Source organism: Festucalex cinctus, chromosome 14 (genome assembly GCF_051991245.1).
Source record: "Festucalex cinctus isolate MCC-2025b chromosome 14, RoL_Fcin_1.0, whole genome shotgun sequence".
NCBI lineage: Eukaryota > Metazoa > Chordata > Actinopteri > Syngnathiformes > Syngnathidae > Festucalex > Festucalex cinctus.
Window position 1 is genome coordinate 5,933,378 of NC_135424.1, and position 11,909 is coordinate 5,945,286.

At 41.6% G+C, this 11,909-nt stretch overlaps 1 protein-coding gene across 2 annotated transcripts; it reads left to right on the top strand.

Moving 5' to 3' along the window:
- Positions 1-799: 799 nt before the first annotated feature.
- On the top strand, positions 800-10,565 carry slf2 (SMC5/6 complex localization factor 2). 2 transcript variants are annotated; one of them, XM_077494881.1, is made up of 19 exons: positions 800-951; positions 2,326-2,366; positions 3,096-3,539; positions 4,107-5,398; positions 5,490-5,563; positions 5,653-5,760; positions 6,031-6,198; positions 6,696-6,801; positions 6,875-6,962; positions 7,231-7,372; positions 8,062-8,149; positions 8,233-8,409; positions 8,515-8,609; positions 8,696-8,783; positions 8,867-8,983; positions 9,538-9,615; positions 9,692-9,778; positions 9,869-9,937; positions 10,018-10,565. In XM_077494881.1, the coding sequence occupies exons 1-19, from the start codon at positions 884-886 to the stop codon at positions 10,267-10,269; spliced, it is 3,582 nt and encodes a 1,193-aa protein (XP_077351007.1). In that variant the 5' UTR covers positions 800-883; the 3' UTR covers positions 10,270-10,565. The 2 variants fall into 2 exon arrangements, with proteins under 2 accessions (XP_077351007.1, XP_077351008.1); XM_077494882.1 differs by having other exon boundaries at positions 4,107-5,396; positions 5,494-5,563.
- The last annotated feature ends 1,344 nt before the right edge of the window (positions 10,566-11,909 follow it).

Genomic DNA, 11,909 nt, shown 5'->3' on the forward strand with positions numbered 1-11,909 from the left:
CGCGGGGTCGACCCAGGACACGCTGGAGAGACGTCTGTCTCTCGGCTGGCCTGGGAACGCCTTGGGATCCCGCCGGCGGAGCTGGTTGAAGTGGCTGGGGAGAGGGAGGTCTGGGTTTCCCTCCTAAAGCTGCTGCCCCCGCGACCCGACCTCGGATAAGCGGTAGTAAATGGATGGATGGATGGATGTTTGTTAAATCCATTATCAAATACTCCCATTTTCCCAGTTTTGGATTTACGAACTATTTGTCTGCCAAGTGTTGCCATTGCTTCATGTGTAATGTCATTGGCTGAAAGTGAAAGTAAAAATGTCCTGCTTCTCTGTCTTCATTTTTGTTCTTTTATTTTGGGGTAGGTATAGTTATTCATTCATTCATTCATTTAAAAAAAAAATGTGATTTTTTAGGAAGGATGACAAAAATAGTTTTAAAGAATTTTAAAGCTGAAGCTATATATATATACATACATATACATATGAACTGAATTTGGAAAAACAAAAAAATGAATACGAAAATGATTATTTAATACAGCAGCGGTTTTATCTGCAGCTCAGAAATTAGGGACATTAAAAGGGTTAGACGAAGGACAATTGTGTCTTTCCATCGTTCAACAGCGGAGACAAGAATCTGATCTGAAAAACAAGAAAACGTTTGTGACAACTACTAAATTGCAGTACACGGTATTCATCTGCAGGGTGCAGCATTGTATTGGCAGGCACGTCGCCTTCCATCATTACGTCAGCACACGAGGAATGTACACAAGGCAGAAGAAGAAGACGAAAACGCGGAAGAAGACGACAAGGCCCATAATGCAATGCGGGCAAAGGAGCTGCGAGATGACTTCGGGCGGGACAACAGTATCTCCGAGCCTGCAGCCGTTGTCACATGACGATAACGAACGACTACTTTACCTTCAAAATGAAAAATGGAGCGGAAAATAAAGGAGATAGTCGGTGAGTACGCGTGCGGACCTCTGAAAACTGCCAACGTAGCGGTCTCGTGATAGCGTTTACTGGCTAAAGCTTACGCTAGCTTCAAAGAACACTTCCCCATTGGCCGGTGTTGGTTGCAATTACACATTATTGTTTTCTTCTGTGGGGTGTGTCGTGAATTTGATTAAACAAAATGACTTCTAAGCAAGTTCAAGTCGAAGGTTCGTAAGTTGCTAGTTTACGCGTTTGTGCGTTATTTAGAACGCCAAATATCTGTTGAGGATTATTTAACGAATGCTCCAAATCCAAACATTTGCTGATATACGGCGGTTGTTGCCGTTGCACGCTGATATTGACCATGCAAAACCGTCACAACATGGAGTCTTGTGACCTTTAATCAACCAATCAACATTATTTGAATAGCACGTTTGAGAGATTCGCAGGGGACGCCAATGTACTGTACATAAAAACAGGAAATTAAGTAAAAAGACAAAAACATACGTAAAAATAATACATAAAAATAATATAAACAAGTTCATGCCCGTTTGCTGTTTGTAAATATCATACCAGAGAAGTTACTGTATGTTGAGGTCCAGAGAAAAGTATTACTATGATTATTATTGGTGAATTATTTGCATATACATTTTTCCTTTTCCCCCTGTCCGCCATTTTTTTTTCTGATAAATTAACGTATTCGCTGTTTGGGTGTTTATTCCGAATAGAGTAAACCGTCAACTCTATGTGATTCCCACATCACTTACCAGAACAAGCCCCACCACACACACACTGAAAGTCACCGATACTTCAGTGTTGAATGTGAGAATGATGCCTCATAAGTGAGCTGAACATAAATAGTACTTGCACATCACTTGCATGTTTATTACTTTATTGCCGTGGATATTTTGCCATGACCGGTCGTGAAAAGCTCTGATTTAATTGATCTATACTGTATAGTCAATCGCCGGACCGAGTTAGACACGGGGCATGGGTCTTTCCTAGCTTCACCCACTTCTGTGCCTTTTCATGAATCTTCGGTTTGTTTTACCACCGAAAATAGGCTGCTGTCGGCATTACCAGCCTAAGCCTAAATTGTCAAGCAGCAGGACACACTGCATCTTTTCAAATGCAGCAATCGTGTTGGTGTCTTGTACTTCTTTAAATATGGACTGTTCTATAACTGTTCAATTCCTCAATAAACACGTGAAACAAAATTGCTCGTTTACTACTTGTGTATGCTGCAAAAAAATCATAGTTAAAAAATGTACAGAGCCAGATTGTAACCCGTTTACCTAGCACTTTTGGAGCAACCGCTCTAACCACTATTGCAGACCTCCTGTGTGTATACTGTTTTACCTTTTCTACTTTTTGCTAACATCAACTGTTTTCTGTTTGTAGGACATTTAAGAATATGGAATACTATTCCCCGAGGAGTAAAGGTGGGTCAAAGAAATACACCAATTTCTCTTTCTTTATTGTCGTCCAGAAATATTTTCTTTATGAATTGCAAATATACATGGAGGATTAAAATTCTGACAGTTGAAGAAGCCTGATTAATTGTATTGCTCATAATGTCCTGAGCATCCAGGAGGTTCCATTGGACTCTATCATGGATCACATTTCCCACATGATTCGTTATTTGATTTGCATGTTGATTTTCATGGTGTGTTTTGTGTGAATGAGAAGTAACTTTGGCCAGAAACCTGGTAAGACTCACGCTGTTGATACCAAAGAGGTACTTACTTAGATACTGACTACTGTAAAATTCCCTCATCCTGCACAGATAGCTTCAATATAATTGGAGCACAAATTACACCACAAATTATGCATTTACAGCACTTGAATTTACACTGTCACTGTCAGAGAGGCCCAATACATTTTTTTTCAAATCAGAATGGTTTTTATTGTCATGTTGTTGCAACGAAATTACAGTTAGAACCCACCCAAGAAGAGACATAAAAACAATGACCAACAGAAAGAGACCGAATGGGAAGCCTGACGGCTCACCCTAAACTGTGCCCCAGTTCTCAAAAGATACAAAAGGAAAACATAAGCAAGGGGGAGGGGGAAAGGGAGGAGCACAGTATAGATTTGAAGGGAAAAAACTCAGCATCAGCAACATAAAAAAACAGAATAATAATTTCATGTATTTTTTTTTCTTCTTCTAGAAACTCCAATGAAACCCTTTCAGGTCAACAACTGCCTCGTAGCCCCTCCCAGGAGAATGTTGCCATTCCGCAGCCCCGAAGTGTGCCAGAGCTACAGCCCGACTTCACCGTACCAGCTGTCCTATCATCTGACGCCTGTTCGCTCATCAGAGTCGCACCGTCCGGAGCACGCAAAGTATCTGTCGGGGTTGCAGCTGAGCGCTATGCTGCAACCTCGACCTCCAGTCACTGCGTCCGCAGTTGCCAAGACGCAGGACAAGTCACCAAGTATTTCCCATGGTATATCTCCCCATCCCAATAAAGGTTTAAGCACTCACACTCGCTCAGGTGACATCAGGAGAGAGCATAACTCCAGTCCGGCGTCTGATTCAGAAAAAAATGCGACCGTACAAAGAACCTTACAGGAACGTTTGGCAACACCTTCAAGCGGAAAATCCAGTCCAGGTAATATTTCAGTAGTAAAAGCCACAAATGTCGAAAATCAATTTGCGCTGATAACCCAGCGCTATACATTACGTTTACATGCTTCCTTAACACCAATTAGTTACTAATTTGCTATTAGCTAAGGATTTGGTGCCGTTTTGTGACATTTTCTGTATATCAGAAAGAACCACAAGAAAAGGCAAATAGGGACGTTTTCAATGAATAGCAGGGGCTACTGTTGTTCTTAGACGGTTAATCATGGGCCATTAACATTATCATCGGTTTTATAATATTTGTTGCATTCATTTAATTTATATTTATTTATTTTTTATATTAATTCATCATTCAATAATTCATTTTTTTGTTTTATCATTTAAAATAATCAGTGAAATAAAAGCAATGCATGCAAGCTTAAAGATATATTTAATTCATTATAATGTATTGAATTATAATACATAAAAAAAAAAACTAATCTAAATAACCTGGCACCTACCATCCATTTGAAAAACCGAATTCACTGTATTAAGAGACAAAAAAATTTATGCCGCCATATTCGTAAAAGAAATGTGGGATTTTATTTGTCCTCAGCCAAGAGCTTGGACCGTCACAAACCCTTTCAGAAGTGGCCAGCCGTGACCTTGGACCGCCCCTTCCAGAAACGACGCAGGGAGAGCGAGGACAACGACGCCGGTGCCAAGAAGTCCTGCGTCCGAGTGGAGCCTCCCAAGCCGCCGCTGAGGAGCCCTCCGAGGACCTTCCCGGCGTCACTGCCCATGCTGAAGCTGTCTGAAACTCCAAATGAACGAGCTACATGCTTTGATTCGTCGCCCAAATCTAAGCCTGTCCAGTTGCCCTGCATGCCGTCCAAACCTACTGTGACCAAAAACACTTTTTTAGGGGCAAGGCAGCTCCGAATACATTCCACTCACGGTGACATTATCCAATTGGGATCCCTTTGCAACGACAATGGAGATGTTTTCAAGAGAGCACTTGAGACGTGTGACAAAAGGGAAAATAAAGTAAACGCTGAAGTCCAGCCGAAAAACATAAATCCACCTCACTTCAGCCCTCCTTGGCAGCCCCAACACGTTTCTTCAGAGTCCCCGGTCAGGACTCTGAAACACAAGACTCACAACAGTCCTCATGAATCACCCTCCAAGAGAAATTGCTCCCTCAGCACTCCGCCGGCAAAATGTAACAAACTCCACCACCGGAGAAGGACAATTCCCAATGACTATGACGAATTGTTCACCCCAGATGTCATTATTAGCCCCGTGCGCAAGGCCGACAAGACCAAAATAGACGAGGAGACGGCGGAAAAAACACCAGGATGTAGCTCCACAATCAAAAGTTCTGAGAACTCTTGTAGTAAGGGTGAAAACTCGGGATCTACTTGCTCCATAAAATTACCCATCTCATCAAAACATTTGAACATTTCCTTGCCCTATGTGTCATTAGTAAGGCTGAATATTAAAGATATTGAGCCCTTTTACTCCACATGTGGTAAATCCAAAGACTATGCTGAACTTCCAGCACGCAGGCACAGGACGCATGGGAGCCTTAAACATGACGAAGAAAAGAAAGCCAAGAAACCTTCCACATCCTGTTGGTCCCGCTCTCCTCCCATTAAGAGCCGCGAAGGGCACAGACCACACGCGGATGAAACAGATTCTGTGGATGAGGACCTGGACCTGAGCCTGGGTATTGGTTTCGATTTGGAATCAAGCCAGACATCCAAAAGCAGCGAGGAGGAGCAGCTGGTGCCTTTAAGGGAGATCATGAATCACTTTCCCAAGATCCCGCTGACACCAGACAAGGATGCCGCCCTCTCAGAGCCGAGCACACCCGGAGGTCCCAGCCATGCCTTGAAAGCTGAAGCTGTAAGAGCATTATTTTTACGAGCATCCCCCAATGTATTCAAGCCCCCCCAACATGTAAAGTATTTGGATTGCATACATGTATTTTCTGCAGCAACCAACCATCAGTAGAGGCTCCTACAGGAACAACCTGGACCAGATGCTGAAAGAGATAGACACCCAAAAAAAGTAAGCAACACTCGAATGTTTAGGTATATTTATTTAAAAAAAATAAAAATAGTGTGAACATTTTGTCACCATGATTTGTGTCCCGACAGAGCAAAAGACAGCGAGGCGCAGCTTCGTACCTTGTGCGACGAGGAGCTGTTGGGAGTGGCAGAATACAATGAAGAGGAGAACCGCGACGAGGGCTCCAGCGAACAACGGTACGACAAGCTGAATGGACGCTAGTCACTTATATTTTTTTCTGGGTCATCTGGATCAGTCAGCTGGGTTGCGTTCCTGCTCAGCCGCAATTGTAATGAAGAGCACAAACAAATGCTAACGCTAATATATGTGGCAGGCAATAGACAGGCTGATGGTGAGACGGTTGTGGAAAATTGGTTATTGAAACATAGTACAGTATTGTTAAACGTTATCATTTCATTTGATGATTATCAACACTTTTTTTTTTTTTTTTTTTCTCTCCCCTCCAGGGAATTCTTGCAGCGCTACTCACTGGAATACAGTGTTATCAGGGAGGTCCCTCCCGGAGAAGTGGTGTTCCACCTTGACAAGTTTGGCCAGATCTTCAATCAGGATTCTCTGCAGCTCAGACAATACAGGGTGAAACCGCAGAGTCCAAAGCAGAAAACACTTCTTTGGTAAACTGCTTTTCACGTCTGAAATCTGTAAATACCGGACAACCAAATCTAGCGAGGTTAACCGCTATTTGCATCCACCACCAGCTAATTTTCCTACTACCAGACCTACGTAGATGCAAGAAGACCGTATTCCTTATAATCCGGCAAAAGCAGTCAGAGGTCCACTGACAATTGAGTCGATTGGAAGATGAGATTCCGTACGCCTACATTCCAGAACATGCGCGTTATCTTCATTACAGACGCAAAATTGTCAGTGTGAATGGTTGGTAGTCTGTGTGATTGTGGGTGACCAATTGAATGTACCCAACCTCTCCCTCCCAATGTCAGCTGTGATCTGCTCCAACTCATCCACGACGCTAAAGAGAATGTTTCTTGCAATATATTTTGCTGAGTAGCCAGGAGCTCAGCCCGTTTTCTGTTGCATGGTTATCACATGTATTTGACAACATGCAACATAATTACTTTTCACAAAATTCCTCTTTTATCTCTTTGGCCAGGTCGAGCCCATCTCAGCTAAAACTGCAAGTGAAAAACCGCTTGTTCCAGGAAGCTTACGGGTCTCAGTCGCCCTGCCCGACTCAAGTCACCGATTTCCTATTCAAGGTCGGGCCCCTCTCACACTTCCAATGATTTACTGTAGCACAAAATCACCAAGTCCTATTTTTCTTCTTGTCAGATGATGTCCGTGCATTCTGAAAGGATGTTGTCTGAAGAGATGCTGCAGGCTCTCTGTGACATCGCCATCTCGGCTGCCTATAATATCGGTCAGTACGTTTTCCTTTCCCCGCTGTTTGTGTTTCAAAATAAATAAAATTAGCGATTTAATCGTGAGTTAACCATTGAAGTAATTTAGTTAATTACGATGAAAATTTTTAAATGCCTGATACCCCTAATATTTATGCTTGGATATGATACCTTTCCAAAACTGCCCAGTTTTTAAAACTTTATAACACCCCTTTATAATATTAATACCCACAATCACCGTAAGTTGTTGTCATGCCCTAACTTGATTTTGTCGTTGCCTTTTCTCAGTGAAAAACAAAAACAGTGCGTTTACTGTGTGGGTGCCCACTTTGGCTGACTTAACCTTGGTGCTGATGAACATGGGCGTCGCATTTGTGACACTGTTCCCATTTGAAAACTTGCAGCCTGCGTTTACAGAGGGAGATTTATTGTAAGTTGTGCTCTCTATCACAATTTGTGTTCTTATTTTGTCTTCTTTTGTTTTTATCTCACTCTTAAATATACCGACACTTTTTCACTTAGGGGTTTACTCACTTTTGTTTGTAACAGTTTAGACATTAACTCATTTGCTCCCCAAAACGTATAAATACGTTCTATTTAAAAGTTTTAAGTTTCCCAAATACATATTTATATATTGTTTGTTTTTTATGCTAGAGCTTACATATGGCTTTGATGCATCAACTGCAAAGAATGGTTGAAGAAATGGTGGTTATTACACAAATGGCCAGCAGGTGGCAGCAGAGTAAAAGGGATCAACCACAGCTATGTTTTAAAAAGAGCTCAATAACTCACTAGTCTAAATAGATTTGTCAATAATGCTGAAAATTAGCTATATTCTAATGCTAATTGCTGCAAAACAGATTTTTCCTGATGAAAGAAGAGACTTTAATCTTTCTTTCGGTAGGTTCCATGTTTTTATAGCAATAGAAAACAATATTCCGTGGGCCTTTCAAAATTAGTCAAAATCCAGTAAAACAGCCGAGAGTGAAGGGGATTGCTTCTGTGAAAATGGCTGCGAGTCATTGGGTTAATGGCTGTGTTTTCACTTATTTTAATAAGACAGTAAATTTACTGTGTTGTACAAGCTTTTGAGGTACTGTGTGTGTGTTTTGGAAACAGGAGGAATGTCTACATTCAAAGTGAATGCCCTCCACGCACCAAGGAATGGAACATGTTCCCGGAACACAACTGTAACAACATCATGAAGGTGATAACAGAGGGCAAAATTGACTTCAAGCACTGTCCTTGAGCACATTTAAGACCACAGCTCATTCTCTCCTTTTTCTCCAGTACCTGTCATACTGCATGACGATGTGTCCAAAGGTATACAGCGATTATGAGCTGCTTTTGCTGCTGACCGTGATGGCTCGAGTGGCTCTGGACACTCACTTCATCACCCTGGCCGGCGTGGAGATTAACGAGCTGCTCAATAAGATAGTGAGCAACATCAGGGAGTGGGACGCAATGGTCAGTTGCATACTTGCACACCAGAAGGAGTTAGGAGTATTATTTCTATTGTGTCCAAGTGCAATATTTTTGCGAATGTGCTTAATCTTTGTGTTTGTCATTTAGCTCCCCAGGCTGTGCCACTTCCTCACCGACCTGACAGATGACCACCACAACATGTGCGTTCTGGTTCAACTGCTGCCTGACAACGCTCGCGGAAAGTAAGAAAGTTTGTCCATAGAGGTTTGATTTTGATTATGATTCTGACATGCTGTCCATTTACTATTTATTTTTTTTTTTTCAATAGATGTCTGCGACAGCATCTTAGTCTCTCGATGATCTCAAAACTCTTAGACGGAACGAGTTGCTATCGGCCAACTGGGAAAGAAATTAAGGTTGTCGTTTCTCTTCTTTAATTTCAGCGGAATGTTGTTGTGGCCAGTGTCGTCAGTAATCCGTCTGTCTGTCCTACGCGTAGCTCGCTACACTCAAGCCGTACGTGGCCGCTATGCAACCGGCCTCCCTCCGCCGTTTCATACTCAACACCTCCAGCAGGAGTTCCGCAGAGGAAGACATGACGTTCCTGGATCAGCAGGTCAGCGTGCAGGCTTGTATTAGTCAGAGTTGTAGTAGTCAAGTTGTGCATTAGCACAGTTGAAAGTTCTCACATTTTTCAGTCAAACTATTGAGACGATAAAGAAGTACTAACTACTATCCAGTATCCACCTGTCATACAAAGAGTGTGAAAAAAGCAAAATAGAATGAGCTTTTGTTGTGTTGTTGGTGACCTGATGTTTCCAATGTCCAACACTGGTTAATTTCACCATTAACAGCGTGAATGTGACTGAACCCTGTCTTGAATAGGAAAAATCAAGAGTAGGTTTATAATTGCCTATCAAAACCAGGAGAGAGCCCCCAAAGCACTTCTTTTATGTTAGACGGGGCTGTGGTCTTAAAAAAAAAAAAAAATGAAGGCTACCAACCATAGGTCTTCGCGTAAAGCCGTATGTCTCTGTTATACTGCCCCTGGTGGCCAGGGCCTGCATACACTGAATGATACGCATTCTGAACATTCTGTTCAATTATGATATGCCTGTATGTATTTCCAAGTTATTAAAAAGTCCAATTTCCTTCACATTTGTGTTCTAGTCCTACTACCTCTGCTACAGCCTGCTGACCTTGACAAACGTCGCCTCCGATTTCCACGTTTTTCCGACCCATCAGAAGGTACGAGCGTTGCTCGATTTGAGTTAGTGTCAACATTCACACCGGCATGCTGCCATTTAATTCCCCCCCCCCCCAGGAGCATCTGCTGACGCTCAGCTCTGATCTAAGAGCTCACGTCATATGTCACATCAGAGAGAGCGAAAAGTGTCTGTACAGGAGCAAGGTGAGTGTCATGTTAGACGCTTATTGCGTCCTTATAGTTTTTCATACTTGGTTATTGACATGTATTTTGCACATCTGTCTGCGCTGCCAGGTGAAGGATCTGCTGGCCAGAATCTACACCAAATGGCAGATGATCCACCAGCGCATCCAGCCTCTCCATGTAAAGTTGTCGTATGTACTTTGACAACATTTACGCCATCAAAAATCCTTAGTACAAACAAAATCATGTCTCTCACACAGTCTAAGATTTGCGACTACTGGAAGCCCTCATCCGCGGGATCCCTGACCTGCAGCGGAGAAGAGAGAGATAATTCCCTTGGCTGGCACGCAGGGGGTGAGGATGCAGCAGAAGTGAATGAGTCGACGACCAGCGAGGAGGAGGATCCGCCGAGCACTGAACCAACAGCAACCAGCCCAGGGATAGAACTACACCACGCCACTGACGCACAAGAAAATAGTTGCCATCGTGTTAACGCACACGGAGGATTGTGAAGCCTTCTCGGCAGCTAAAAAAATAACCAGTGGTAAGAAGGCTGGTGTTCATGTCTGCGCCATTGTAGCATTATGTTATGGGTCATTTGCCTTAACTGTTGAATCTGGACATGAATCATTAATGTCCAGACTGCACATTCACTGACCACGACATTAGGTACACCTTAACAGTTTAATGCAGGGGTAGAGAGGCATCTAAACACGCCAGATTGCGGTTTTTGAGGACCAGAACCAGGGTTTTGCCTACCTACCCCTGGCTTCACGGCATCCAGTATTATAAATGTATTATAAATCCATTGGGCTATTTTATGATATTGTGCTTTGCAGTGTTGTCATACTGGGTCTCTTTACTATGGAGAACCAAAAATGCCAAAATAAAAAAAATATATATATTCTAAGTAAAAATAAATACAAAATAAAAATTGAGATAAAAAATTAATGTAGTAATAGATACATAAAATTAAAAGTCAATAGATCAAAACGCTTTATATTTACATATTTTGTATTTCACATGTTTTTTTAATCTCGTTTATTTTTGTATTTATTTTTACTTTTCTTTATATCTAGAATTTATTTATTTTTGTTTCATTTTTGAATTGTATTTAACGGTATATAACTGTTTTTATTTTTAATTTTGGCATTTTTGGTCCGCCATTCTTTACAATGTGCAGATGTACGTAATGTTTTGGTCAGTTGTCATGGGGGTGGGGGGGGGGGGGGGGTGGGGGGGGGGGGGGGGACTTTTTGAAGTGGTCATGTTCTGTTTGGTTAACTCAGGAAGTATGGCCGTTTAATTGTTCTTATATTTAATATGTGTGAATACTGCGTGTGAATGGTATGTTGTGTTTTTTTTTTACATTTTTGTACACTGTGGGACCTTATATTTGTTAAAAAAAAGAAAAAAAGAAAGAAATGTTCCTGAAAGGAAAAGTAGGCATGATGTTTTTTTGTTGTTTTTTTTAAAGTAGGCATGATGTTTCCAGAAGAGAAAGAATTTATTTTCCTGAAGGTTGATGGCCAGCCTGAAAAATGCCACAAGCAAATGATCCCCAGAAGTTATTTTTGATTGAGCTATTTCTACTTGTAAAATAACAGAATTGTTATCAATAAAAGAAAGACAGATTGCTTGTTTTCATGCCTGCAGTAACTCAGAGCGCCTCCAGGGGCACCAAGTCTGCTTTAAGCGAGAAGAGGAGACATGAGAATGGAGAAACATTATTAAAGCATTTTATTATCTGAAGGTTGCTACACTGGGAGAATTTTGAGTTCCATTTAACCAGTATAGAGGTTAATAACTTTGATCCGAACACATTCCATGCTCAAGCGCATCGAGCCTTGTGTATGAAACGTGCTATATAAATAAAAACAACCATCAATCATCATCATCATACATACAAACATGGAATAAAAACCAGACATACCAAAACAGTAAACACCATAAATAAACTGTTGACAAAAAGGCTCATTGACTTTCAAGTCAAGCCTGACGCAGTACAATCCTGCGAAAAGTGTTCCAAGTTCAAGGAAAGAAAATAAAAGTCCGGCTGATTTAACAACTCATTCTTGTTGAAAATGAGACACATTTTTAGTGAGAGGATTTTTTTGAGAATCTTTTGTCCAAAAAAAAAAAAAAAATACCG

Coding starts and splice junctions, on each gene's coding strand:
- slf2 (XM_077494881.1), top strand. CDS start 884: ATGACGATAACGAACGACTACTTTACCTTCAAAATGAAAAATGGAGCG. Junction 7,373..8,061: donor TTTACAGAGGGAGATTTATT/GTAAGTTGTGCT, acceptor TTTTGGAAACAG/GAGGAATGTCTACATTCAAA. Junction 8,150..8,232: donor ACTGTAACAACATCATGAAG/GTGATAACAGAG, acceptor CTTTTTCTCCAG/TACCTGTCATACTGCATGAC.